The sequence below is a fragment of the Chinchilla lanigera genome, unplaced genomic scaffold (assembly GCF_000276665.1).
Source record: "Chinchilla lanigera isolate Chin_1 unplaced genomic scaffold, ChiLan1.0 scaffold00006, whole genome shotgun sequence".
Lineage (NCBI taxonomy): Eukaryota > Metazoa > Chordata > Mammalia > Rodentia > Chinchillidae > Chinchilla > Chinchilla lanigera.
Genome location: NW_004955407.1, coordinates 37,300,683 through 37,328,461, shown reverse-complemented (window position 1 = coordinate 37,328,461; position 27,779 = coordinate 37,300,683). Strand labels below are relative to the sequence as shown.

The following is a 27,779-nucleotide window of genomic DNA, read 5'->3' as shown; positions in this document are numbered from 1 at the left end:
CAAACATCTAAGCCACTCACTTAACACCACCAGTTTTATTACTGTCAGGGTATCACAAGGACAAACTCTGAGCCCCAACTCAGTTTACAGCTTGCATTGGTCAGGCTAGTCAATATCAGCTACCAAAACAAGAAAGCCTCCCCTCTCCCAGATCTCAGTGCTTGAGCAGAATAAAGGTTTAATTCTCCTATGTGAGAAGTCCAGTATAGCCAAGCCATCAAGATAGACTGCAGTATCATGGCAGTGAGGAAAGGAAAGGAAGAAAAATGCCCTGATCAGAAAGGGTCACATGTCATCCATGCTCAAATCCTGCTGGCCAGAACCAATCACACGCACATGCCTCTCACCCCCAGCTAGAAAGGAGGTTACTGGGAAATGGAAGAGAGTCCAGGGAATGTCTGACCACTGCTTTGTCAAAGCCACCCAGGTTCATTGCGGCTTTTTAAATTCAAAGTCAGAGTACGCATGGTTTTCAAGAGATACATAGTCTGCATTTGCACTTCCTGCACCAGACTGAGGATTAAAATGTGGCTGTATGAATAATAATGAATCAGACCTCTGGATTTTACCCATAACCATCATTGTTTCCTGTAGAAACTCCTATCCCCGTTCTTTTCCTAGGACTCCCCAGGGGATGTCTCCCAGGCGCTCCAGACACATGTGATCAGATACCGCTAGGAGTTGGCCACTTCCTTCTTTTCTCTTGCAGTTCAGTGTGTCTTGCTCCACTATCAGCCAGTGCTAAGATGAACAGAAATCAGCCTGTCATGCATCCGACAAAGACTGCCTTTCAGCACTACAAGACAGACGTGTCTGTGAGTGGCGGGGAGCCTGCCTCCCTCCTTGAGACTTACTTGGTCTCCTGGAAGCTATTTATGAGCCCTTCAGCATTTATGAGTCTGTGGTCCAAGCCGTTCTCTGAAACACTGAGCACTCCGCCATGGTCCTCTCTTGCCACCTCTGCTGGTTTTCCTTCTCCCATACTTCCAGCCAGCCACCTGTCCTCGGCCTCCCATCGGCACTTCTCTTACATGTCTCAAAGAGAAGAGCCGCGTGGAGCACTGTGGAGGTGCATGCAGGTGGGCAGCACACGGATGCGGCAGTCTAGCTCCACTCCACATCTGAATACTAGGGACACACTGTCTGATAATTAGAGATGGGAAAGCCTGGAGCATTCAGTGCTGTTTTCAACTTCTCTCTGAGGCTATATTTAATGAACTAACCCAGCTTTTCCTTCATCTCCCAAGAGGTTTTAGCATGCATTTCTCAAGCACATTGTGACTACATCCCTAACATGTGTGTGATTCTGGGACATTTTAAAACATGCACCCAGACTGCATTTTCTGGTATACCCAATGTCCAAGCTTCCCCAGTCTTTCCTAAATAAAAAGTTTTTAAAAAGAATTTTCTCAGACTTCTTGGAAATTATATTAAGCATTTTGATAAGTGAAGTGTAAAGAAGTTGAAATGTGAGATCAAGTTTTCCTTCAAACACATGAGGGTTCATCCAAATGAGGGGGAAACATGCTTTGCAAAACCATGGATTGGGTTTTTCTCAACCAAAAGCACTTGAAAAAAATAGTTTGAGACATTCAGCAATTCCAAGCTGTGGCTGGGCTCACCCACCCCTAATTTCAAGGGAAATTAAATCCATCTGTTTCTCATTCATTTACACTCAGCTCACCAAAATGCTATTGGGTCAGAGCAATGGGACGTCCAGGAAGCTGCTCGGGCAGTTTTTAATCATGTTGCTCTCAACTAACTGGGAAATGGGCTTGACGGATGTTCTCTCGGGTCACCTTCTCTGCCTCCCACACAGAGCCCACAAAGTTGAATTCAAGACTAACAAAGTTAGAACTCCCTGAGGTAGCCTCACAGCTAGAAGAGGCCTCTGAGGGGTCATCTGATGTAGTCGTCGGCATCAGGACAGATGCACAGCTCCAGCTTTGTCTCAGCTTCAGCGCCTATCTGTTCTTGTGATCAGTGACTTCCACCTTCAGGAAATCCTTCCCCTGACAGGCTCATGTACCATGGTGGGCATTGTTAAAGCATCACCCAGACCTCTGGCGGGTTACTTTTTCCAGCTCTCTGACCCCCATTACCCAATTTCTGCAAGGTTTGCTGCCAGTGGCCAGCCCACTTAGGCTCTGGAGCTGTGTTATTCCCAAGAATCAGGAGTTTTTTGGATGATAGACTACAAGCTTTCTTCCTAGGGACCAAATGGATGGAAATGTTTGGCTGGGCCATTAGTGGGAAACCTAGAGAACTCCTCTCTTTATATCATACCTGGAGTTGATAGGGAGAAGTTGCAGGGAGTAGTGAACTACGTACCACTCCCCAATGGCCAGAGAGTGACCTGGCATCTCAAATCTCCAGAAGTTCAGAGTATGTTTCATTGTATGTACTTTCTGGTGCAAGGGCACACCAGGGGAAAGCACAGGGCTACTTCTACCCATAGGTGATAGCACAGGAGGGGAACAGAAGAAGTTGACCAATCCGCATTCAGTGACAATCACTGCTCTTGATAAACAACTCACAAAGTAGACATTGTTGGTCCCGGGTTGTATGGTAAAGGATGATGGGCTTTCTGGTGTGCCTGATGAGTCAGTCACCTGGGTAAACTGACACGTGGCAATGCTCAAGAGCTACTTGATACTGAACCAGTAGGGCCTCCTACAAAGTGTGGCAGAGTAGGAAGATTCTCAGATTAGGGCTGATATGTCTGAGTTTCTGGAATGTGCTGCAGTCAAGGCTAATAATTCCTTCAGGAAGAAGGCCACAGAACCCAGGGGTCAAGAGTGTGAGATGCTTAGATTGGAGTCCATCACTTCTGATTGTTAGTTGGATAACCTTGGGCAACTCCTTTCAACTTTCCCTGCCTTAGTTTTGACATGTGTTACAGTGGGATAACCCACTCTAGCAATGAGGATTATTAAATGAGTGAATGCACATACATCTGTGAGAATAGTGCCCGACACTGTGTGTGCTTGATAAACATCTGTTATCAGTAAACTCACTGGTTAGCAACACTGACTGCCAGGAGTTCTGGCACGTGGCATAGCTCTGTAAGAATCAGAGAGATGATGCAAAGATGCAAAGAATCAGAGAGATGGCACGTGAGGAGATTTCCAAAACACTCTGTGGATTGAATAGCCTTAGTTTCAACCTTCTCTAAGTCCAGAATCTAAACCAGTAGCTTAAGCAGCCATTGGGGGGTTGTTGTAAAGCCCCACTAGGGGTCTAGGAACCCATCCAGATATAATGAATTATGATTTCCATTGTAACTAGCTCCATAGTGTTTGGCATGGATATTAATTTGTAAATCAATCTATAGAATGAAGATGAAGATTTAAAAAACTGCATCTCTCAAACCACTTCTGTGATCAAAAGATCAGAATATTTCATCACTTGTGGCTTCCATGACAGTGCTCTTTAGGGGTCCACTTCTCCACCTCTGATTCCAGGCAACTTCTGAGGAACTTTCTGTAGTTGTAGAGTATTTTGAATGTTTCAGAATTTTATATGACAGGATGATGCAGTACATACTTCTTGTATCTCAGCATAGTGACTTTGAAATTCATCCATATTGTTTTTCATATCAATTCATCAATTTTACAATATTTCACTGCAAGGTACACCACATTTGGCTTATTCATTCTCCAGTTGGTAGACATTTAAGCTGCTTACAGAGTTTATTTTGACTATTATGAATAAAGCTCCAATAACAATGATGTAGAAGTCTTTGAGTGGGCTGTTGTTTTCATTGCTCTTGGGTAATGTTTAAAAATGGAGTGGCAGGGTCTTATAATAAGTACATGTGTAAGTGTTAAGAAACTACTGAATAGTTGCTGTATTATTATATTTCCATTAATGATATCTGAGAGTTCCATTTGGTGAGGTGATGTCTTAATTTTGACCACCCTAGTGAGTATATGATGGCATCTCCTGGAAGTTTTAATTTTCATTTCTTCAATCAATAGTGATGCTGAGCATTTACTCCTATATTTATAGGCCATTCATCTATCACTTTTGTGAAGAATCTTTTTAAGTTTTTCACCTATATTTTAATTGATTCATTTGTCTTATTAAATCATAGGAGTTCTTTATGTTCTGCATTGTGTGTGCATACAGATGTTTTGTCTTATTTTGTGGTTTGTTATTTCATTCTTTCATCAATATCATAAATTTGACAAATCTAGTGTTGTACACTTCTATCTAAGAAATCTTTGCTTGCATCGAAGTCAAAAACTTTCTCCTCTGTTTCATTCTGGAAGTTTCATACTTCTAACTTATAATTTATGTCTACACTTGCTCTTAGTATTTGTGTATGATGTGAGGCATATTTTTCCACCAACTCCCATGTGGATATCGAAATATTTCAGCACCACCTGTTCAAAATACTTTCCTTCTTCCATTGATTATTTTGGCAACTTTGTAAAAATCAGGTGTGCAGGTTTACTGCTGGACCCTATCCTGTTGCATTTACAGACACATCTACCTTTTTCAATTATCATACCATTTTGATTATTGAAATACTTTTATAACAAGTATTTATATCATTAATATCCACAAAGTTCTTTTCTGCTAATTGTTGGCCATTGTGAGTCATCTGCTGGATAGTTTTTCCAAAAGAGTTTGCTGGACTTTCTATTGGGATTATATTAAATCTTAGGTTAATCTGGAAAAACTGACACGTTGGCCACTTTAAGTCTTCTAAGTGATGAGTAGAGTTTATCTCTCCATGTATTTGGGTGCTATTTATGCCTGTAATGCTTTAAGATTTTCAGGAACATGTTGTACATGTATTTTGATAAATGTATTCCTAAACAGTTGATTTTTCAAGCCTACTGTAAACATAAATGTTGTTTTATTTTCCAAATTTTTACTGCTGGTATTTATTTATTTTGGGGGTTTTGTTATTGTTGCTGCTGCTGTTGCTGTTGTTGTTTTTGAGACAGGGTCTCACTATGTAGTCCATGGCAGCCTTGAACTCACTATGTAACCCAGGCTTACCTTGAACTCATGGTGACCCTCCTGCCTCAGCCTCCCAAGTGCTGGGATTACAGCTATGTAGCACTGTGCCGGGCCTCACTGCTGGTATTTAAAAGTATAATTTATTTTGCATAAGAATCTTGTACCACGTGACCTTATAAAATTTATCAGTTCTAGCCATTAGCTGTAAGTATTTAATGTTTGCACTTACTTTTTTGTCTCTTTAGAGTTGTTATTCCTGCATTTTAAAGTGTAAACCCCTTGGAGGCATGACTGTATATTTACTTCTCTGGCAACTGTGTGCTGCTGTTAATGTGTGTTTGTGTGTAGCATCCACACACGTTGTAAATCCAGCAAGACCCTTTTTGAATTGTAAACATGCTATTTTGCAGCAATTAAGAGGAAACCATTTGTTCTCCTGCTATATTCCATTGCTGGTGATACTTCTTCCTTTTTGAAGATTTGAGTTTTTATCTGATGTTATTTCCCTCAAGCCTAAAAAAATCTTCCTTTAATACTTTTTGTACTCTGGGTCTGGTAGAAGTGATTTCTCTCAGTTTTCCATTGAAAAATATCTTTGTTTTACCTTCATTTTTGAAGAATTTCTTGCTTGAAATAGAATTGTACCTTGACAGCTTTTCCTTTCTTTTAGCACTTTAAGATGTCACTCTAGGTTTTGATGCTACAGTTTCTCACTAAAGGTCTGCGATCTCTGTAACCATTTTGCTCCTATGGAGAGTGTATTATTTCTTTCTCACTCATCTCAAAGTTTTCTTTTTAGTTTCAGTTATAGAAGTTTGACTCAGAAATTTCTAAGCATGGCTTCTTGTGTATGCATCCTGTTTGGGGTCCTCCAAGCTTCTAGAATCTGCCAATTTATGTCTCTCCAAATGAGAATATCTGTCTGTCATTAGTTTTGCAGTGTGTTCTTCTGCATCATTGTCTTTCTATTGAATTCATCTACTATGGATTTTATTTCATACATTTTTATTTTTCAGTTCTAAAATTTCAGCTTGGTGCTTTTTTATATAGGGTCTCTCTGGAGAGAGTTCTATTTTCATTCACTGCTGCTGTTTTTTTCTTTACCTCACTAAGCATGGTTTTATTAGCTGTTTCCAGACCTATGAGTAATAATTCCAGTGTCAGGGTCATCTCAGGGCTGGTGCCATCTTTTCCTTTAAGAGTAGGTCACATCTCCATGGTTCTTCACGTCATTTAATTCTGGATTGTATCCAAATATTTTCTAAGGTATACTGTGGAGATTCTCAGCTCTGTTTTCATCTTACCCAGAGTACACATGCTCTTCTTTCCGCAAGATTGGTTAGAGTTAGACTTGAGGCTTGGCCCCAGCAGAATTCATTCAGCAGTGACATTCTCAGTTTGGAAAATCACGTCTCTTCCCCACATGCATGGTTCAGTGGTCCCCCACTTGTCCGGAGTTGACGTGCAGAATAATGATCCCCATTCCACAGTCTCTTAGTCATTTTCTCATAATTGGACCCCAATACCTGACACCGTGCAACTTGATGAAAAAGAGGTTTGTTTCTGTCCACGTTCAGTAGACTTAAACACAAAAAGAGTACAGCGAAAGGGCTTGGGTGTAAGAAAGCTGCTCACATCATGGGAGCCAGGAAGCAGAGAGCAAAAGGAACTGAGGAGGTAGACAGACCCTTCCAAGTCATGCCTTCAGTGAACTATCTCTTCCTGTCCTAGCAGCAAGTCAGTCACACTGCTCTCACAATTCACTCAGCTTCCCAAAGCCCCACTATGAATGCATATGCTTTAGGGTTATAAACCATAGCATTCTCTCTTTTCTTGGGTCTCTCCTACTCTCCATCAGCCCTGGTTATCCTGAACTTTCCCTTCTTTCATGAGTCAGAGAAACAGTGAACATTTTTGGGAGTTCCTCTTGCTGTGTGACACTCCACAACTGTTACTATTCTGACAGCAAAGCTGAAGACCCGAGAACTTCCCCTGCTCCCACTGCTCCCTGTGACTTTCAGCCCCCTCCAAGGTTTACTTGCCTTGATTCATTCTCCACAGCCCCTGGGTAGCTGGTTTCAAGTACTTTTCCAGCATTTTTGCTGTTACCTGTGGGAGGGTTTCTTCCTGGAAAGAAGAGCTCTTGTTCGTCTGTGTTTTTGTTTAATTGATCTCTGTCTTATTTCCACCATTACCTTCTACTATTCGGGGCTTATTTTATTTTTCCTTTTCTAAGTAGGTTTTAGATCACCCCATTTCAGAACTTTCTTCTTTGAAAGAAGAAACATCTAAAACTGTTAAATGTTCTAAAGAGTTCTTACTGGTCCTATCTTTAAACTTTCATATTGTGTCTATTTTTGAATTAATTTTTTATTTTTAAAAGTATAATATTAAATATTATCTGGATTACTGAGTTAACTTAGCGTCCATCAGATTTGACCGCCAAGAGTTGTATCTTACTGTTTCCCTCACAACACCCCAGTTTGACAGATCAGCCAGTGTGGAGCCCTGTAGCCAAGTGGTTGAGGGCCTGGGAGGAACCCAGCTACACACCTTTGTGCCAGAGACACCATGTTATCGAGAGATGTGGTGAGCAGGTCCGTGCTGTGGACCTCTGAGAGGTGCTGAGGGCATCTGTAGGGAGTCACCACGTGGGTGGATTTTATGGATTTTATTTCATACATTTTTATTTTTCAGTTCTAAAATTTCAGCTCGGTGCTGCTTTATATGTGCTCTCTCTGGAGAGAGTTCTATTTTCATTCACTGCTGCTGTATTTTCCTTTACGTCACTGAGCATGATTTCACTAGCTGTTTCAAGGCCTGTGGTGAGGGCATCCATAGGGAGTCACCGCATGGTGCACCCTGTACCAAAGAGAACAGGAGCATTGCCAAGCAGGCCATCTCCTACAGAGCAGCCCTGAAAGCAAGCAGGAGCTGGCCAGGGTTAGGGCGGGAATAGCGTCTCACACAGAGGAGAAGTACAACCCCATGATACGGGGTTACGTATACGGAAGAAGTGGAAACACTTGGGGAATTGCAAGCATTTCTAGATATTTGGAGATAAACTTCTTGGGAAAGGGAAGATAAGAGAGGGGGGTCACCAAAAGCCTGATCAAGAAGAGACACCAATCTCTTGCTGGGACACTTGGCCTTTATTCTGAAAGATCAGAGGGGGGGACAATGGGATTGGATTCCTGCTTTGCAGTGACCACTCTGGATACAGTGTGAAGAATTACTGAAGGGAAAAGGAAGAGAGGCAGGGTACTAAGTGCAAACTTCGTAAACTTCAAACAACACAGGAAGGGAAAATCGTGGCCGGAAACCATGGGAGAGGATATGGGACAGTAAATAAGACACTACAGAGCAGTTCCAAGGGGCGGATGAACTGGGTTAGTGCTGGACTGCAAACTGATGGGCGGGGAGGAGGAGGAGATGGGGGTGGCCCTCAGGTCTCCGGCATGGGAGGAGGGATGCACAGATACAAGACCCACCAGTTATTCTTCAACTTATGCTGCATGCAGCACCCACTTGAGGAAAGACAGCTGAGTTGCTGGTTTGCTGAGGAAGGATCTTCTGAAGCTTTAGATTAAGAGACACAAATGCCAACGATGACAGACACAGAATTATGAAATGCGCCTGGGGACCAAGTGTTTTTAAGTCTCTCATTGAGCCATTGGGAAATCAGCAAGTGCCTTGTGATAGCAGTCAAGAGGGGCAACCTGGTATATGATTAACTGTACAAGATGCAATTAGCCTCTGGTGACTTGAAATCCAGGTTTGGAAAGTCTTCTTGTATGTGGATCAGTAAAGAAAATTCATAAGAAAAAGGTTCTTCATTATCCTTTGCTCACCCCCATCAGGCCCTGTGTTGTCAATTTTCTGTCACTGTGGCAAATATCTGAGATAATCAACTCAGAAGGAGGAAAAGTTCATTCTGGCTCACAGTTTCAGAAATTCAGTCCATGGTTCCTGTTGCTTTGTGTCTGTAGTGGCTCAGCATGCTGTGATGGAGCCTGTGGAGGAGACCTATCCACTTCACGGCAGCCAAGAAACAAAGAAAGTGGGATAAGGACAAGGTCCCAAGGTCCTCTTCAGGAGAATGCCTCTAATGACTTAACTTCCTCTCACTAGGTCCCACCTACTAAACATTTCAGCATTTCCCAGTAGTGATGGGGCTAGGGATCCAGCCTTTGACGCATGTGCCTTTGGGGACAGTCAGGATCCAAACTAAACCATTCTCATAAGTTCTGAGAACCAGAACCCACCTCAGAAGGAGCACGCAAGTGTGCACTGGCCTGGCATCTCTGGTGGGTGCCTGCTGCTCTGCAGGACTTAGAAATTCAAGACAGTTGTAGTAACTAAGGGGAAGTCTTCATCTCTTCCACGAAGAATAATCTTCCGTTGATTCATTTCCATGATTCTGCTTCAGAGAAGGTTGAGTGCAGATAAGTCAGTGATGAAATGGATAGAAAAGAATGTTATGGGTGAAATCCAGATAATATGCTGAAGTCCAAAACCCTCCTCCACTACCTGAAAATGTGATTTTGTTTGAAAATATGACCTTTACACAAGTAAGCAAATCAGAATGAAATCACTAAAGTGGTCCTTAACCCAGTACAACTGGTGTTGCTTAAAAAGGGGAAACTGGACACAGAGACTGACAGAGAGGGCTGAGAAGACCACACACAAGGAGAATGTGGTGTGAAGATGGAGATGCAGACTAGAATTGTTTCCCCACAAAACAAGGAATTCCAGGACTACCAGCAGCAGAAAGAAATCAGGAAGGTCCTTCTCCTATAGGTTTCAAAGGGAGCTTGATTCTGCCAACATCTTGATTTCAGTCTTCTCACCCTTGCAAATGTGATAAAATAAATTTTTGTTCTAAGTCACCCTATTTGTGGTAATGTGCTATAAAAGCCTGAAGGGGGAAAATACACAGAGCATGGCTATTTCAAGACTCTTTTTTTCCTTAGTACACTATTTCCAAATCCGTATTAACATGTAGCCCACCACAGGTTAAGGACCTGTTTTGGAAATCAAGAGACTGCCAAAGTGTCCAGTTTGCCTGGGTGAATAATAAGCGAAGCAAGGAGCCACTGTGTCTGATGGTGAAATGCACACACATGCCCACAGTGCTGTGCTTACCCCGGGCTCAGCCTTCACCCTGGGAAGCACAGAGAGAAGCTCTGGGTTCAGCTCCGATACCTGCTGAGCAGACAGGAAGATGCTATGGGACACTGGCTCTTTACTGGGTCTATATTTTTCAGCACTGGGTCTACATTTTTCAGTACTGGGTTTACATTTTTTAGTACTAGGTCTACATTTTTCAATACCAGCTCTCCACAAGTCCTTCCTTTGAAGGAAGAAGTCCCAGCATTTTATCCAATTCCTTGCCTAACTTGGCCAGGACCTTGCTGCCTGGGTCCTAGCCTTCATCATTTGCCCTGGAAATAGGATTCTTGCATTCATCCTGCTTCTGATTTGGAATGATATGAAGTTTGTGAAGCTTTACCCCTTGATCTCCATTCATTGCTGGAGAATCACTTTTAGTTTCTCTAGTTGCCTCCCTATTCTTTATCTTCCTGCTATGGTTTGGAACTTGAATGCTTCCATGTGTTAAAGGGTGGCATGTTTGAGAGATGATAAATCCTTCAGGATGTGGGCCCTGTGGGAGATCCTTAGGTCACTGAGGGACATGCCCTTGAAGGGGACTATGGGACCCTGGATCCTTGCTCTTTCTCTTTTGCTTCATGCCTCTGAGGTTAGTGGTTTTGTTTCTCATATGCTCCTGCATTGATGTGCTGCCTGACCATAGGCACCAGGGCACTAGGCCAACCTCCACGGAATGGAACCTCCAACACTGTGAGCCAAGATAAACCTTGTCTCCTTATAAGTTGGGAGACTCAAGTTTTTTGTTATAGCAATAGAAAGCTGATCAACACACTGCACAGGAAATGGAGAGTTTTGTAGACAGATCTTCCCTAATGCTGAGACCTATTTACCAGAACATCCTTCTTCTAAGATCTCCCTTGCTCTCTCATCTTGTAGTTCTTCTCAATCTCTGGGTCCTGACCAGTCCTGCCCTCACCATGGTCATTGTCATAGCAGGGATTGCATGTAGTGGAGCAATTCTCTTTCCTTCCCCGATTAAGCCCATAAATTCAACGTGAGATTGCAACAGGCTCTGCCAATTCTGCAGGCTTTTCTTGTCTACAAAGCTCTCTTTGTCTCTCAGTTTAATCAGCCAAGACCTGGAGCTGAATACCTATCTTAGACTTTCTCCAAGGAGTTGAGGATAAATCCTTACAAATCAGGTTTTCAGGGTTGAGCAGAACAGCCATTTGGAAGCTTACCCACTCCGTCCTCAGCTGGCAGCACTCTAGCAAAACCTCTGCTTATTTGCACTGCTGAGCTTTAGTATTAATTCAACACCCACAGGTCAGCTTTGTGATGATACAGCCACTCAACCATGGCTTTGTTTTTGCTTGATCAAAACACTTGAGTGTTTAGCAAATGTTGCTTTTCTCCAAGAGCAATCAACCACCAAGTCCCCCAGGATTTTTGGATGTATCCTGTTATGGTCCATCTGGGAACAAGACAGAGCAGAGCGAAGAAGACAAGCTTCTGTGTCAGCCAGTCCTGGCTTTCATTCTTGCTGGATAACCAGCTCTGGACAAACTTCAGTCTCTCCCCCTGTAAAACAGGGATGCTAACAATGTCTTCTTATTTGGAGGGGATGTGATGCAGTTGTAATGAATGATACGACTTTTGAACCAAACTAGGTGCATAAATTTGGTCACTACCATTTTCCTCTAGGATTTCTAAACCCTGTTTATCCTATATCTAGTCTTTGTCCAGCTGTTTTTCACTCCTTAGGTTAACACTTGGGGATTGTTTCCATCTTGGTGAATGGTATTCATACTTCTCTTACTTTTTGAACTGATCACTTAACATCTATACTTCTGGACTCTTACCCACGTTCTCAGCCTCTAAATAACAAGCACTTGACACATGCTTGACCTGCAGGTACGCTATCTGTGTTCCAGCCTCACACTTTTCCTGGGGTCTCCATTCGGTCATCCTGCTAGCCTTGACTTTGACCTACTCACATGGAAATTTGCTCCACAGTGAGATTTTCCTGCTGTAAATTTAGAAGAAGGAGTAGTAGGCTAGAAGGAAAAGACCCAGGTGGCTGCCTTGGCTTGCTGAGTCACTGGACAACTAAAATTTCAATGGGCTGTGGGATCATCTATAATGTGTAAATACTGACTTGTCCTACCTCTTTTAAGGGGCATAAAATGCACTAGTGAATGTTTGATGTTCCTTTAAGCATTCAGAACCTCTAGTGTGTATTATTTGCTTTCAGCATGACCAAGGTGTGACCAGATGTTGTAAGATGTATATATGAGTGTGTGTGTGTGTGTGTGTGTGTGTGTGTGTGTGTGTGTGTATCTCTTACGTGAGCAGGACAGGCATGCTGCAACAGAACACACTGTAATACTTTCCAGCTACTAGCAGTCATCCAGACTCATGATCAGAGCAGGTTAAGGAGCAGAACACATTGTTCTGGGTGGATGTAAAGCTGTGGGTCTGTTTTTCTGTAGTAAATTTATGGCAGATTCTTAACTCAACACTGGGCATGTTAAATGGAGTTTATAGAAAATGTATAGTCCAGAGCAAGTCAGATTTCTAAGAGTAGAATTTCAATGTTTCCCTATCAAACAGTAAGTGAGTGAAGTTATGCCTAGATTAACTAGCTTAACAGAATCATTATATGAAATATATGAAAAACATCCATTGTGTCCTACACATATACCATTATTAGCTGCCAATTAAAAATAGCAAACTTAACTAGAAAATGAATAAAAATAAATAAACATGAATAAAATCTTTCAATAACAGCAAGAGTTCCTGACTGACTCAATAGCAGCAAAGAAAGAAAGATGCAGAACACAGCCCTTAGAACTGGTGGAAACACACTGAGTTGTTCACGTGATACACACTAAGGAATATGACACAGTGATAAATTCAAGAAAGGAACTGACTACTTTAGAAATGAGTGCTTTGTACAGGATAAGCATTTCTTGGAAGAATACGGACTTGTCTACAGAAAATTAAACCATTAAACTTGTTTGTTTATGATCTTTGCAAGCAGGTGCCCCAAACCATGGATTTCTGAGAAGGAATGCTGTGGTTTCCCAGATGCCGTGTCGGTTTCTTATTGCTGGGACACAATACTTGGTACTTACAACTTAAAGAAGAGGTTCACAGGGTGTGTAGAAGGGTCAGTGCATGGTCAGCTGGCTCCAAGGCAGGATGGCATGGCAGAGGGACCTGGTGGAGGAGAGTTGCTCTCAGCACGGGGGACAAGAAGCAGGGAGATTGAAGGGAGGAGCTGAGAAATGAGATATAACCTTCCAAGTCATACCCACAATAACTCTTCCAGCGAGTCAGCTGGAATCCAATCACCTTCCAAAGGTCCCACCTATGGTCCCATGAGGCTTTAGAGGGATATCTAGATAGAAACTGTAACACTGGGTGTTTTCCCTAGAATCAATGGCATATTGATTCCCAACATGCTTTTAGAAATTCCCTCATTCCTGCCCCCAGGCTCTGGAGTAGTAATGGCAATACTGTGTTGTTTTGGACGTGGACCACTGAGATGTCAGCCCAGATCACCCCCAGGGCAAGTGACGCTTGAGATAATGGAATGAAAAATAATTTATGTCTGAGAAATTCTGTGCAAGTGCAAATTAATAAAATGTGTCCCACAGATTAGCATTACTGTGTTCCAGAATAAGGCACACTTTTAAAAAATATTTATGCTTTTAATGTTTGCTTTTGCTTTTGTTTGCTCAAACAATATCTTCAGATGTGACCTATTACTAGCTGCACCAGCCATATTTATTTCCAACAGTTTTAAATTCACTCAAAGAGCAGAGCCTTGCTATGTCAGAGACTGTGATGATGAATTAGCCAAGCCTCTAAAAGAGAAGATTCCAAAAAGATCACTTGTAGAATTTTTGGAGCTGTGGCAACCACTTCTTGTGTGTGTGTGTGTGTGCGTGTGTGTGTGTGTGTGTGTGGTTTCCCCAGGAGACTGCCGGGGGGTAACAGCTGTCTGTTTCCGGGATGCATATCTCTGTTATGTGGGTTTTAAATAGGTCTGCTTATTTATTACCATCCTCATATCTATGCTTCTAGGACTTATACCATAAAGTACTTTCTTTCCTTTAGTCCATCAAAGTAAAAGAGCTGTGGAAATTAATGGACTTCGGGGAAAAGATTCCACACCAGAAAGATGTTGTAACATTGTGATTTGATCTTTAAGCACTGAATAAAATGAGGCCATTATTCTGGTACCTGAGAGCATTAGGGGAAAAAAAAGATGAGACAGAGATTTCATTTTCTGTTCTGTGATTAAAAAGGAAGCAGGTGTATTGCTTTAGACACTGGTATATTACAGTGTCCTCATTAGAGAGGATTATTTCAAAATGGTTTATCCCTGAGATGTATGGGAATATATTAGATCTCTCTTCACTGGAGCACTTGCATCATATTGTGCTGGTTATTGGTAATTGTCAATTTGATTGGGTGAAGAGAGTCCTGTAGAGGTGATTAGGTGACAAATTAACCTCACTGATGGGCTAATCCATTCATGAGTGCAGAGCCAAAGGGACTATCCGGAGGTGGGGAATAGTGACAGGAAGTGGATTGTAGGGGCAGGACCTTGGTGACTGTGTTGGGTCCATGGTTCCTTCCACTAGGCCTTTGCCCCTGCTTTGCTTCTCCGACACCATGAGTCGAACAACTTTTCTCCTCCGTGTCCTGCTGCTATGATTTTTCTGTATTGGAGCCAGCAGACCATGGCACGATACCTCTCCAACTGTAAGCTAAAAATAAAACCTTTAATTTGTGCATGTCAGGTATTTTGTCCCAACAGTGGGGAAGCTGACTCAGACACGCCCTCTTACAATTCCAGTAAAATGAAAAGAAAACTCAGTGCCATGAAATGAGCTTTATTGCTTTTGCTATTGTTCCACGGGTTACAGTGATCCCATATGCCAAAAAAGAAAAGCGATGGAGATACATGTAAACATAAGAAGTGATTTGACAAATAGAGGTGTGAACGCTTAAAATAGCAAAGTACACATTTAGAGCTGATGGGTCGTGGTGTGGTTGAGCTCAGTGGTAACAGGTGTACACATAACCTGTCACCACTCAGCGGGCTGGGATTTCCAGTGTGCACCAAATAGCAGATTCCCTTGAGAAACACAGATCAGTACTGTGCTAAGGCAACTCCAAGCCCAAAGCTAGTTTAAAAATCAGAGCAAAGTGGGGAAATTTGTCTTGGGGCACGGTGTGGAAGTCAGATGTAGCTGTACACAGAGGAAGACCTTGAATCCTGACCAAGGTTTTGGTAGGCACACACTGCCAGAAGGTCACTTGTCTACAAAAGCTGCATGTCATTTGGGCTTTCCATTTCCATTACATTCCTGTGAATTTCATTAAGTAGTATCTTGGAGAAGGCCCTTTTGGAACAGAGATTCTGTTTTCCAAAGCTTTCTTTTTGTAACTTACAATTCCATGACACCCTACAGAAATAATTCCTCAAAAATAGATCCGAGCTGGCTGCTGTCCTGCCTTCCTCCTGCCTGCCATTGGATACGCGTGTCAGCACACAAGCTCAGCTTCCCTTTGTGACTGGCAGGCTTGTTTGTGTAAAAAGTCCCTGACACAGTCATACTTCCTGTAACAATTTGGTTTAATACAACATCCTTACACCTAAGACGTGATTGCGGATGAAAGAATAGAGTTAACCGGCAGCAAAGGAAAAAAATCCTTTTCTTTGAACTTTCTTCTCATCACTTTCTTGGAAGCTCTTTTTCCTAATACGAAGTACATTCGTAAGAATAACAATACTAGGAATAATAAACTCAGTGGCCACACATTTCTTAGCTCAGAGTCAACAACTGGTTTTTCTTTGATTTTGGGGGGAATACTGGCTCTATCACCAATGGTAAGAGTTGTCACGGAGCCTAATTTTGAGGAGATCCTCCGTTTTAGTGTCTTGAATGTTTCTGAAGAGTGAAATTAGGTATGCTAAGATAAGATACTAGATAAGATTTGCCCTTGCACTAACATAGAATCACAGCTAAAGGCTACATCATGTGTTGTGAGTTGCTAAACAAAGAAAATGAGAGGTGGACTTTTAGACTTAGTATTCCTTGATTTTGTCCCTCTATGCTGGTGAGGAAAACAAAACCATTAGCCTCATTACAAAGCTGGGGCTCAAGATCCTGAGCTCCCACACACTGTGAGGAGGGTAACTTGGACCCCATGGTTGAGGGTGCCCCTGTCCAGCCAGCCAAGATCAAACAGCATTTGGGCCTACCTGTGAGGAGTCATACACTGCTCCTGCGTCAGGCTGATGTTTACTTCTGCCAGCTGAACAAATCCAGGAAATGGGGTTTTTTTGTAGTAGACCTTTTTCTCTGCTACTTGCTGTATGAATTCCATAACCCCCAGGTAAAGGGGAGTGCATTTCTACAGATAAGCATAATTTGGGATTATGTGATTACTCTCCCTCAGTGTGCCATTTTTGGCAAATAAATACATAAGACTTCTGATTGAATTTGAAGATTTTTATAATTGCCTCAGCAGATTTATAATGCATTGAAAGAGGTCAACTACAGGAAATTCAGAGTATTCATTTTTTTATTTTTTAATTTTTTTTGTTTTTTTTCCGGTACCAGGAATTGAACTCACAACATTGCGCTTGCCAGGCAGGCGCTGTGCCGCTGAGCTAAATCCCCAGTCCCTCAGAGTATTCATTTTAGTAAGTCTATGTGGGACACAGGACACAGGCTACTAAACAGGGGACATGTCCTGCATGAGCAGGGAGCCTGGCATCATCCCCCACTCTCTGGGTTAGCCACTGGTATGGCATGGCCTCCTGCTACACATGGTGACATCCTTGGCTTTTCTTCTCATGTGTCATGTATGTCCTCTGGCTTTCACAGCCTGTTCTTATGATTTCATTATCAGTCACCCATCAACTCCGCTCAACTGCCTTCCTTCTTTCTCCTATTGCGACACACTCTGGGAATACCAACTGAAAAAAAATTCCTGTCATCAATTTTTTGATATCCAAGTGTCCACAGCTTCTAATTCGGATGGGGTATGTTTTAGCTCATCAGATGATTCAGCGTGGCAGAATAGATAGCAAAGTCGAGCACAAGTTAAGGGGAAGGAAGTGGAGTGCGCCGGGGGGCCAGGCAGGATGGGGATGGAGGGAATGGCTGGAGCTTTGTTTTTGCCTCACACTTCTTTTTTCCATTAAGTATTTAGTGGAAAATTTTGGGGAAAAAAATTGGATTTAACCTACCCATGTTTCTTAAAAGGCTAGGAAAATTGCTTCTCCTGGGACGCCTGAAGAATATAATGACAGTTTGTTGTACTGTAAGATCGAATAACCAAGTTTTTCCCCTGAAGTTCTTTTCCTATGGGAGAAATCCCTTCACATGAACATCTAGGTGATCCAAGATTAGCTTGTGTTTCTTAGACTTTTCTTACTGCCTTCCTTACCCTGAAGAAAAGGCCTTTGTCTCAGAGCCCCTTCAAACGGTAAGCAAAACAATAGCAAAAACAGACTTACTGAGAAATGTTAGTGCCTCACGAAGGTAAAGAACTCCTTTATCCTTTAAAATTCTGGTTAATTTTAGCAATACCATTTCATTCCAAATTGTAGCTCTGCAGGCTTGGACTGGGGGTCCCCTCGATGAAAGATAGAATGCAGCACATGCTGGGGAGATGTATGTAACGGATCGCTAGGAGTGAAATGCTCCACTTGACCTTCAAGTGCAAGACTTCTTAGGGGAGGAAACAGTGTACCTCACACGCATCGAGAGTCAAATAATCTAATACTGGATTAAAAGTGCGCCCCATATAACATGGAAATCAGGAGTTGAAATAGCAATACCTTTCATTTATTAAAAATCACATTATAGGAAGCTAGGAAAAATCAATTTCCACTGAAAACTAATTTTTAAAAGCTGTAACAAGAGAAGTTGAGTGAGAGTGAAAGCCATGGCTGGCAGGGTCTTTATCACACCACGAGGTCAAATTTCCGACCCTTTGACCATGACGACGTACAGACCCAAGGCCCAGGTGACCTTTTCCTGAGAGGCCAGTGTGAAGGCCTTGTGCTTTCTCTTTTCATTTCACCTTTTCTTTTCTTTGCTTTGTCCCCCTGCCTCAGATATTACATGCTTACTGATTGTCTGAGCAAGGAAGGCTCAGCCTAGAGCAGAAGTAGTGTTTTAATCATCCTGGAGAAGACCTGCTACTTCTAAAATATGTCTCAATTAACATTTCAGTAATATTAAAATTGTAGCCTACTGACAGTAAAAATTTAGTTCCAATAAAAATCAGACAAAATGGTTATTTAAATGTATCTAACTATTTGGCCCACTGACTAATGGGATCTTTCACCATAAATCAGTTATTGCAGATTTCTGGACAATCTATGCTGTATTGTAATTTCTCTATCAGTGAAAAGGGGAACCAATGTGTGTGTGACCATTAAGCTGGACTGTCAAATTGACAGCTGCCTAAGAGATAAGTAAAGCACACTCTGGGGGTCTGAGTGGGTTATGGGTGCATGACTTTGGGTGCTAGATCTTGCCCCTGGGTCTGTTCTGACACTGCTGGGAAACACTGAAGCACTGCTGTGCTTCCAAGGTGCCACAAACTGAGCAATTGTGCTCCACCCTCCATAATGATGTTCCTGACTTGAAGTCAACTGACCATGGACTAGAACCTCTGAAGCCTTGAGCCAAACTAAACCTCTTTTTCCTTTAAGTTGTGAGTGTTGGGTATTGTGTCCCAGTAATGGGAAAACTGATCAATACAGTGTGCCTCCCACTCCCTAACCCAAAGGCAGCTCATTGTGAAGATCAGTGAGTGTATCCTTGTTTTGCTATATGGGGTTATTGGCTACAAGGCACCGTATTAGTTTTGTGTATTTTACTGAAATAAGACATGACTTCTAGATCACACTCACTAGCTCCTCTGAAGTTTCTGTTTTCTCAGATGGAGCACAATAGTTTTGATCAGTCTCACCAAAAAGACCAAATATATTGGAAATGTTTCAAAAATACAAAAGGCTTTTTGGGTAAAAAAGACTCCCTTAGTTTTGCAATTCCTTAGTTGGACATATAGCATGATTGTCTTTCAATCAGGTTATTCAGATATAACCTAATAAGTTTACTGCTACCTAAATCCTTTGTTAGCAGAGTAACATGAGAGCATGTTGCACAAAGCAGTTAACAGTCAAATGTATCTAGAAAATGGTAAGTTTCAGACCAGACACAACTTTGGAACTACTTCTTGAATATTATGTTATAATTCTGATTTATTGACTTATACAATTATTGACTTTCAGGACACTGCATGGTATAAAAGATCAGATGGTCAGGTCTTCCAAATCTGGCTAAAAATGATATGCAAGATGAACATATAAAAGATATCTCAATCTTACACTAAATTTTGTACCATTTACACTATAGTTGCAAAATATTCCTAATTTTGATTACATTCAAATTAGCATTGATGCAAATACTGTGAAAAATTAATAGTGCAACAGAAAAGCTGTAAACATGCTTGTGGCCATGTTCTCCTGTCAATCACACCACAAGGTACAATAAAAATAAGGAAGTATAATGACTAACAGGACTAATATCTAACTATACTGACATGTAATATTTTTGAAGACTGGAGATCGAAAGAAACCTGCCATAAAAATAATAGAAAAAAACAATAAAGACAAAAATCCTCCTTTTCGTGCATAAACTGATTGTTTTTTAAGCTCTTATAGACTTTACCTCCATTATTCTTCTATGTGCATTGTAAGAGTTCAGTTCCAGGCGATCTACTTTATTTCTACAATTTCTGTGTAAGGGAAACACATTTGCAAGTGTGGTGACATCAAATACTACCACAGGTGCTATAATCCCAGGCCATCACTTCGCCAACAATCTGAATCCAGTTTATTTCCCATTTCTCTGAGTCCCAGGGTTCATATTTGTGTAGTATCACACAAATACGATGTCTTCTTTCATGCAAGTGACTTTCATGGATAATTTTCACGATTATGCTTGAGAACCAGGGCATGCATGTGTATGTAAATGAGGGAGCCTCACATGTATATGTGTGCCCACTGCCTGCTCAGTCATGGCGACTTTCTGCTTCAGTGGGTACATCGATCTGTCTCGGCTTGAATAAAATAAGTATTTGTTTATGCGCATTTAGCCAACCCTAGCCCATTTATTCTCTTCCCCAAAAAGGGCAGCTCACTAGGGAATTTTGCAAGAGGCAAAATGTTAGCTCTAACACTGAGACATGTGAGATAGTATTTAAATACTGAGGGTATTCTGTACATGCTCTGAGACTATCACATTTTGTTCCTGCATCAAGGGGTCATCTTGGTTATGAATTCCTTTCCCTCAGCCCCTTCTCTTTCCCAGTGGCACCACCCAACCTTATGAAGGGCAGCACCTGGGCAGACTCCTTTTGAGGGTAGGCTGGTTTACTCTCTTCGATGATAATGAACCATTGAACCATTGAACCATTGAACCATTGAGCGTGTGCTTAGCATGCTGGAGACGGCCACTGCTCTCAGGAGCTCTGGCTTGCTTTTAGAATGTCAATGGGCAATTCAATGCCGTTCCATCGTGGGTGAGGTTTTAAGGTAAGACATGAAATGGCTGGAAGAAATACTGAGTGACAGTAGTGAACCTAACGCAGGGGAAGCCAGGAGGCCATGTGGACAGGGAACCCACAGAGCAAGTTTTCTGTGTGGATCAGGAAGTGACTTTGGAAACTGTTTGAGGAGTTCCAGAGCAGAACTCCTCAAACTTTCATTTGCCCAGAGATCACTGGGATCTTGCTAAGATATAAGTGCTGGTTTTACACATTTGCCTGGAACCTGATCATCTATGTTACTAATAAACTCCTACATGGTGCTGGATAACTGATCTGTACACCCCGTTTTTCACAGAAAAGGTCTAATACATCTCAATAACGACAACAGAAATTAATGGGAACAACAGAATCAGGTTAGGAACATTTTCTCACGGCTGTTAATTCCTGATTTGACCAGTGTCATTCCATACAATTCAGTCTATTGAAGAAAGGTAAAAAATAGAATGACTATATTTTGTGAGTAGGAGTCCCTGTTTAGACAAAAAGAGGAGGTTTTAAGGCAACAATACAGCTGAATGCTCAACCACATTTCAACCTTTGACCGTGATGTCTTTGGTGCTTTGATTAAATAAATACTTTACATTATAACTTGCATGGAAATGCATTTCCCTTCAATAAAGCATTGCTAGATGTCCATCCATCCAACAGGACATCTTTTCCTTTGCCCTCCATCCTATCCTTCAAAATGCAGCTCCATTTTAGGAAATGTGAAGTTTGAGAGTTCACTTTGGAGGAAGCATTCTGCAAAAACCCTCTCAAATACAGAAACGCTAGTGCAGCCACCAGATCCGAGGGGGTGATCCAAGGGGCACACCCAAGAGGCTCCGTGGAGTGTGAATATGTGCCCTTGTTTTCATTTGCACAGCTGTCCCTGGGTCTGAAAGGAATGCCTAGGTGGAAACAGGTCTGGAGGTGAGGCCAGGAGACACTCTGGCATCACACGTTGCTCTGTTGTAACAAAAGGGTCCTCAGCTCACGTTCCCTCTGATCCTCCTGCCTGTACTTCTCTTCCAGTTTCTGCTTCTCAGAATCTGCACAGTAAAAGGTGCAATCTGGGCTCTTTCGGATCTGCTCAAACTGGCTGAAATCAGCCACGTACTTTCCATTTTTGGAGAGAGAAACCACAGGCACAAACTCAAAACCCCAGTAGATTTCCTCTGGGATGTAGGATGTGCGGCTCTGGCAGACAGCGCTGGTGGATTCCACAGTGGCGTTGAGGAGCACCACGAGTTCAAATTCCTTCTCCTTTAGGTTCTGGGGCGTGAGGTCCCGCAGGGGGCTCGTCTCATCCAGCACATGGTAGAACGTCATGGGCAAAATGAGGAAAGGGCTCTCGGAAGAGGAGTCCACGTGGAACTTGACCGTGGCCTGGTTAAGGAGGATGCGCTCCCCCTCCTTGGTGACATGGGTCTGGAGGAGCTTGCCCGAGAGCTGGCACTGAATCAAGAGGCTCTTCCTCATGTTGGCCACCTGGATCACTAGGCACAGTTTTCCGTTCTGCTTGGTGATGACCGCACAGTGACTGAATTTGATGGTCTCAGCCCGCTTTTTGGGTCTTGCAATTTTGGCCAAGAAGGTACCGGTGATGAAGATTTCAATTAAGGTTGTGATGACCAGCTGGGCCACCAAGAGGAAGATGGCATGAGGGCATTCCTCCGTGATGGAACGCACGCCGTAGCCAATGGTCGTCTGGGATTCCAGGGAAAAGAGAAAGGCTCCCGTGAGAGAGTCCACTTTCATGATGCAGGGGGTGTGATTGGAAATGGGCTCGCTGGGCTCTAGGTCCCCATGAATGAAGGCAATGGCATAGTAGATCACCCCAAAGAGGAACCAGGTCATCACGAAAGTGGCGGCAAAGAGGGTGAGCTTGTATCTCCACTTCATGTCAATGACTGTGGTCCACAGGTCTTGCAGGTACAGTAAATAGATGCCGTCCACCTTGTCAATTCTCACGTTGCTGTGTCCGCTCTTGGACATGACCCGGGGTCTGTGGGTCTTGAGGCCAGGCCCACCAGTGTGCTTCACCAAAGGAGGCCTGGTCATGGTCATGTGACTGGCATCCATCCCCTGATTCTTGGGACCACCTAGGGAGAAGAAAAAGGAATATGTTCCATTTCAGGTCCGTGTGGTGGAACTCCAGAAAGCAGACAGCTGGTGACCAAGTGGGATGAGTATGAATGTACAGTCACCTCCTGGATTCTGAAGGCGATTGACCCCAGGCCCACATGGGGACAGCAAAATCCACGGATGCTCAAGTCCCTTACATAAAAAGGACATAGTGTTTGTATATAACCTACACTGTCCTCCCCCATAATTTAGATCACCTCTAGATTGCTCAAGGTATGTAAAGTCTGTGTAATGGTCGTTACTCTGTCTTGTTCAGGAAATAATGACAAGACGTCAGTACATGTTCAGTACAGATGGAACATGTGCCCCGCTGTTTCCCATCCATGGTTGGCTGAATCCAAAGATGCAGAAGTCAGCAGGACAGAGTAAGAAACACAGACCCTGGAGAAAGGTAAACCTGGCTTAAAAGTTGAGTTTACAATTTATTAGCTGTGTGACCTGTGGCAAGTTGTTTAACCTCTCTGGACCTCAGCTCCTTGATCTTTAAAAAGGCAGTAAATTTCACTTCTCAGGGTTTTGGGATAATTGAATAAGACAAAGTACCTCAGCAGAGCCTCCTACTCAAAGGCAATGGTATGTTTCTCTGTGAAATCGCAGTTACACCTGTATCTAAGGTATTATCAATATTCATTTATATTCAGTTATCATGATTCCCCACTGCAGAAAATTTAAACATTGTTTGGCTGAGCACAGATCCAGTACCGATATAACTACTAAAATCTAAATCCAGTACTAAAAATCTACTACTCATAAGATAATTCTTGACAGAGCAAAGGAGAATATTAGCACAAGTTTTAAAAAATCAAGCAGTATCAATGCATTTTTAAACCTGCCTTCCACATGCCATTCTTTGTAACAATTAACCATCCCCTATCAAATGGGTAACTTAGAATCTACAACCTCCCTTAACACCTAGTGACTTAGTGATCAAACAAGCAAAAAATACTTACAGCAAGTAATTAAGCTTTGTTAATGGCTCAATGGATAATGCTGGTTATTCTTAGAAAAGTGTGACCAATGTCATTTTAGGCATGACATTTAAGTACGGCACAAGAATTTTGCCGTGCTTTTTATATGCCGTACTCCAGCATGAGGAATTTAAAGAACAAATGAAGAAGGAAATCAGTGCAAGCATCTGCCACCATAGCAGAGAGACCTACCGAGAAGCACACGGAGCCTAGCAATGCTCCGGTCCGGGTCACCAGCTGCAAGAGAGCTGGCTATGGGGCCCCATGGTATCTTATAGTACCTGGCTGCTGAGTGAGCTCAGCTGCCCCTGCATTCCTTGAAAAAGATAATGTGACTGATTACAGGGTAAGTTTACCTAGCTGGCATGATTTTCTCCCTTCATGGACATTTTAATGACTAGGAAGACAAAGTTTCTCCTCTTTGAAAAGGAACTAATACGCAGTTGTTTATGAGTCATGCCACAGTCTTTTCTGTGAAAGAGGCATTATCTCAATAAAAGCTTTGAACATACCGGGCACACAAATAGGAACTGTACCCACTGGGGGCCAGCGCCTGCTCAGGATGCAGAGGGCCCCTGGGCATTCTGATTTTCCTGTTACCTTATGGAGGCTGCGTCATTCAATAATGCCCCCTTGCAGTGACTTTTTTGTTCTGGGAAAGTCACTTTTGCCACATTTGTGTGGCCAAGAAGAGCCATCGTGATTCAGAATTTCTTTTACAAGTTGAGGTCTATTCCACTTTTCTTGGGTTCCCTCTAGAAAGAAAGTGGAGAGTACCATTGGGGAGCAGCAGCCTTCCGCATGGGAGCTCAGTGATGCTTCTCGGTAGAACTAGGTGGAAAACGAGCACGAGGAAGCTTTAGAAAGGACTCGCTATATGACGTGCCCAAAGGCACAGAGGAGCCAGTAACATGAGCTCTGCCTAAGACCAATGTGGCTTAAGTACAAGTAACTGCATGAGCTTGCTTTTGTTTTTGAAAGAAACTGCTGGGAAAGTCCATACCACCCAGTCTACCAGAATAAAAACAGAAGCTTAAGTTTAGGAGCACCAGTGACCCACAAGGGTCCAGTGGGCAGCTTGGCCCTCCGCCTGTTGCTAGGAAACTTGGTCTTGTTTCTGGGAAGGCGGCACTGGCACCACGTAGCTTCTGTTTCAACCTCTCCTTCAATGGGGCAGGGAGCCAGGCTTGGGATGAGCTGGCTATGACCTCCTCCTGTGCCTCCACCTAGTGCTGGGGCCAGGCATAGATACTGCCTCCTGTCAGGCTTTGTGGACACAGGGGACCTTTGGCCTCCCTGTGTACCATGCACGGCATCTCTCGTAAGAAAGAGAGTTGGTGGTTGTCGGTCTATGGGACCGCTGTCCTCCCTCCCCTCTTCCCTCCCTCTGATGCCCTCCGCCCTCAGCAGGGTTTACTACCTGGTCACTCACTCCCTCGGCAGGTCAGGAGTCTTCTTCAGAATGGATAGCAGGTCCTCGCTCCCCTTCACCCACCTGGCTACCATGGGACTGTGCTAGTGCCTGAAAGAGAGAGGGACACGTGTTGTCCACAGGTGGTTACTCAGCGCACCCAGAGACACTGGCCCCTAAAGACTCCCCCAGGGCTCTCGCTGTGGCATTTACCTTGTGCCCCGGTCAGTCATCTGGCACCGTGCCCAGATCAGGGTAAAAACTCAAGGAAAGTTCCAAGAATTAAAGTGAAGCCACACCACGGCCCTCATTCCAGAACCCCCAGGCCTGGAGGGAGCTCATTGGCAAACCAGCTGGAAACAGAGGGTTAACCCACCCCCAGCCAGGCCCAGGGAGCGGAGCAGCCGCGCAGGGAGGCAGGAAGGGGAAACGTGGAGGAAGTAAACAGTGAGCGCTGTGAGGGAAGAGTCTAGAATAGTTTTACCGCCTGTGGAAATGCATTACTATTGTTGAGTCATCGCAGTCGCCCTGCGTTAGAGTGGAAAAGATTGTCAGACCCATCTCATCTGACACACACCTCAAGGAGGAGCGGACCGAAGCCTGGCTGTGCCCAGGGACATGCTTGGTCGTGGGGCTGGGTGCCCAAGAAGGAAGCAGCCCCGAAGGCTTTGGAAGTCAGGCTGGGGGCTTATCAGCATGCCCGGAATCTCCCCGGCCTTCCGGGCCTCTCGTGAAATCTGCTCTAAATTCAAGAGGTTCTTTGCACCCTATTTCTTTTGAAATACTTCTTCATCTATATATCTGTCTGTCTGTCTTTCTATCACCTATCTATCTATCATCTGTCATCTATCTAACTATCTATCTATCTATCTATCTATCTATCTATCCATCATCTATCTGTCATCTGCCTGTCTCCATATAGATCATGGATCAATAAATTACCTCTCTCTTACCAATCTGTTACCTATCATCTATATCCATCTATGTTTATCGCTTGTCACTTTTTGTCTTTAATCTACTCTCAGCTATTGATTATTGTCTCTCTATCACTGGTCAAACAACCTATTTTTTCATATATCATCTATTTTCCTATCATCTGTTCTATCTACCTACTTCTCTCTCTCTCTCTGTCTTCCTATCCATTCCACACTTTTTCTTCTGTGTCACGAAGCCAGGTACCCATATACTTCATATTTATTTACTGGTTCACTACTTATTTAGAATCATTACTGTTTTACAGTTAGCACATTGCCAGTTATCAAATTGGGCAGCCTCCTACAGGTCAGATCCCAGCGTGGCCACGGTTTCTTTGACACACAATCTCTTCTTCTTTGCTCTATTAAGACTCAGAATCTCTTTTGCATCCATCAAATTTACCATCTGCCTCATAGTATTTACACTTCCCTATACTCTTAATGCATAGGGCTTCATTCCTTAGCACCCTGCTTTCAAGAAATCTACTTCTTTGTTGATCTGCGTATTTCACATAATTTCCCTTAGCTTTTCTTCCACTAAGTGATTCAGCAAACCCACCTGGTTTAACTTCTAAAATGTTAAGAAGGGGTTGGGGATTTAGCTCAGCGGCAAAAGTGCCTGCCTGGCAAGCGCAAGGTCGTGAGTTCGGTTCCTCATACCAGAGGAAAAAAAAAAAAAAATTGTTAAGAGACAAGCACAATTTCCCAAATGTTCATTATGGGCACAACGATAAAAGGATATTCACATCTAATTCTCCCTCTCTTATTTCTCTAGATAAGTAGTATGTCACGCAAAACTCAAGCATTTTCTTTCGTCTCTGGTCTCTGGAAATAGTATTCATTTCTCCACATTTTGTTCTGTGTTTCAGCTTGTGGGCTGGGATTGTCATTCTCAGGATGGCGATATCTTTATTGAGGTCCTTGAAACTATCGGAGAGATCAGTTCTGCCCTTTCCTCCTTTAAAGCATTAAAAGTCACAGTCTTGACATCACGGAGTCCTCATGCTGCTTTGTGTTTATTTTTCATGCTTATATGATGTGACATTTGTCTTTTGGAGATAAGGGAAACAAGCACATTTTTGAAATGGAGCCAAGCAGTAGGCACAAGTAAAAGGTAGTTTGTTACACTTCCAGTGGTGGGGACAAAACAACGGATGGTGGGGAAATGGAAAAGGAGTTCCCATTACATCTTCAGGAAAGAAAAAAATTCTACCCAAAGGAGAAGTTCTTGTAAAAACAGAAGATCAAAGAGACCAGCTGCCAGAAAGAAATCATCCTGGAAGTGGTCAGAGAGCAGCAGACCGACTAGAAGGAACACAGCAGTGAGTGATACACAGGAGTAGAGTCAGAACAGAGCCAGCAGTGATCCAACGGGGGAAGGAGCAGATCAACAAAAACAACAGAAAATAATCGTATCAGAAAGACTCAGGTAATTAATAATAGTAACGACAACCATCATAAGTAGGTGTGCCAGCCACCTGAACTATGTTAACCCTCACAGCGAGGTGGCACCACCATCAACCCTGTGAGGAGCCACTGAGGCACAGAGGGCAAGAGAGG

General features: G+C 43.0%; 1 protein-coding gene across 8 annotated transcripts in view; it reads right to left on the bottom strand.

The window, feature by feature from the left end:
* Positions 1-14,977: 14,977 nt before the first annotated feature.
* Positions 14,978-27,779, bottom strand: part of Kcnj15 (potassium channel, inwardly rectifying subfamily J, member 15) — a 51,593-nt gene continuing 38,791 nt past the window's right edge. For 5 of the 8 annotated variants that reach the window (XM_013504738.1, XM_013504744.1, XM_013504739.1 and 2 more), the window contains 2 exons: positions 25,255-25,356; positions 14,978-22,823 (listed from right to left, as the gene is read on the bottom strand). In XM_013504738.1, the coding sequence (XP_013360192.1) occupies positions 21,676-22,803 (1,128 nt within the window). In that variant the 5' untranslated portion in view covers positions 22,804-22,823; positions 25,255-25,356 and the 3' untranslated portion in view covers positions 14,978-21,675. Of the gene's footprint in view, positions 22,824-24,026; positions 24,052-25,254; positions 25,357-25,458; positions 25,838-26,967; positions 27,269-27,779 lie in introns of those variants that run through there. The other 3 variants (XM_005375758.2, XM_013504757.1, XR_001231265.1) reach the window with 3 other exon arrangements.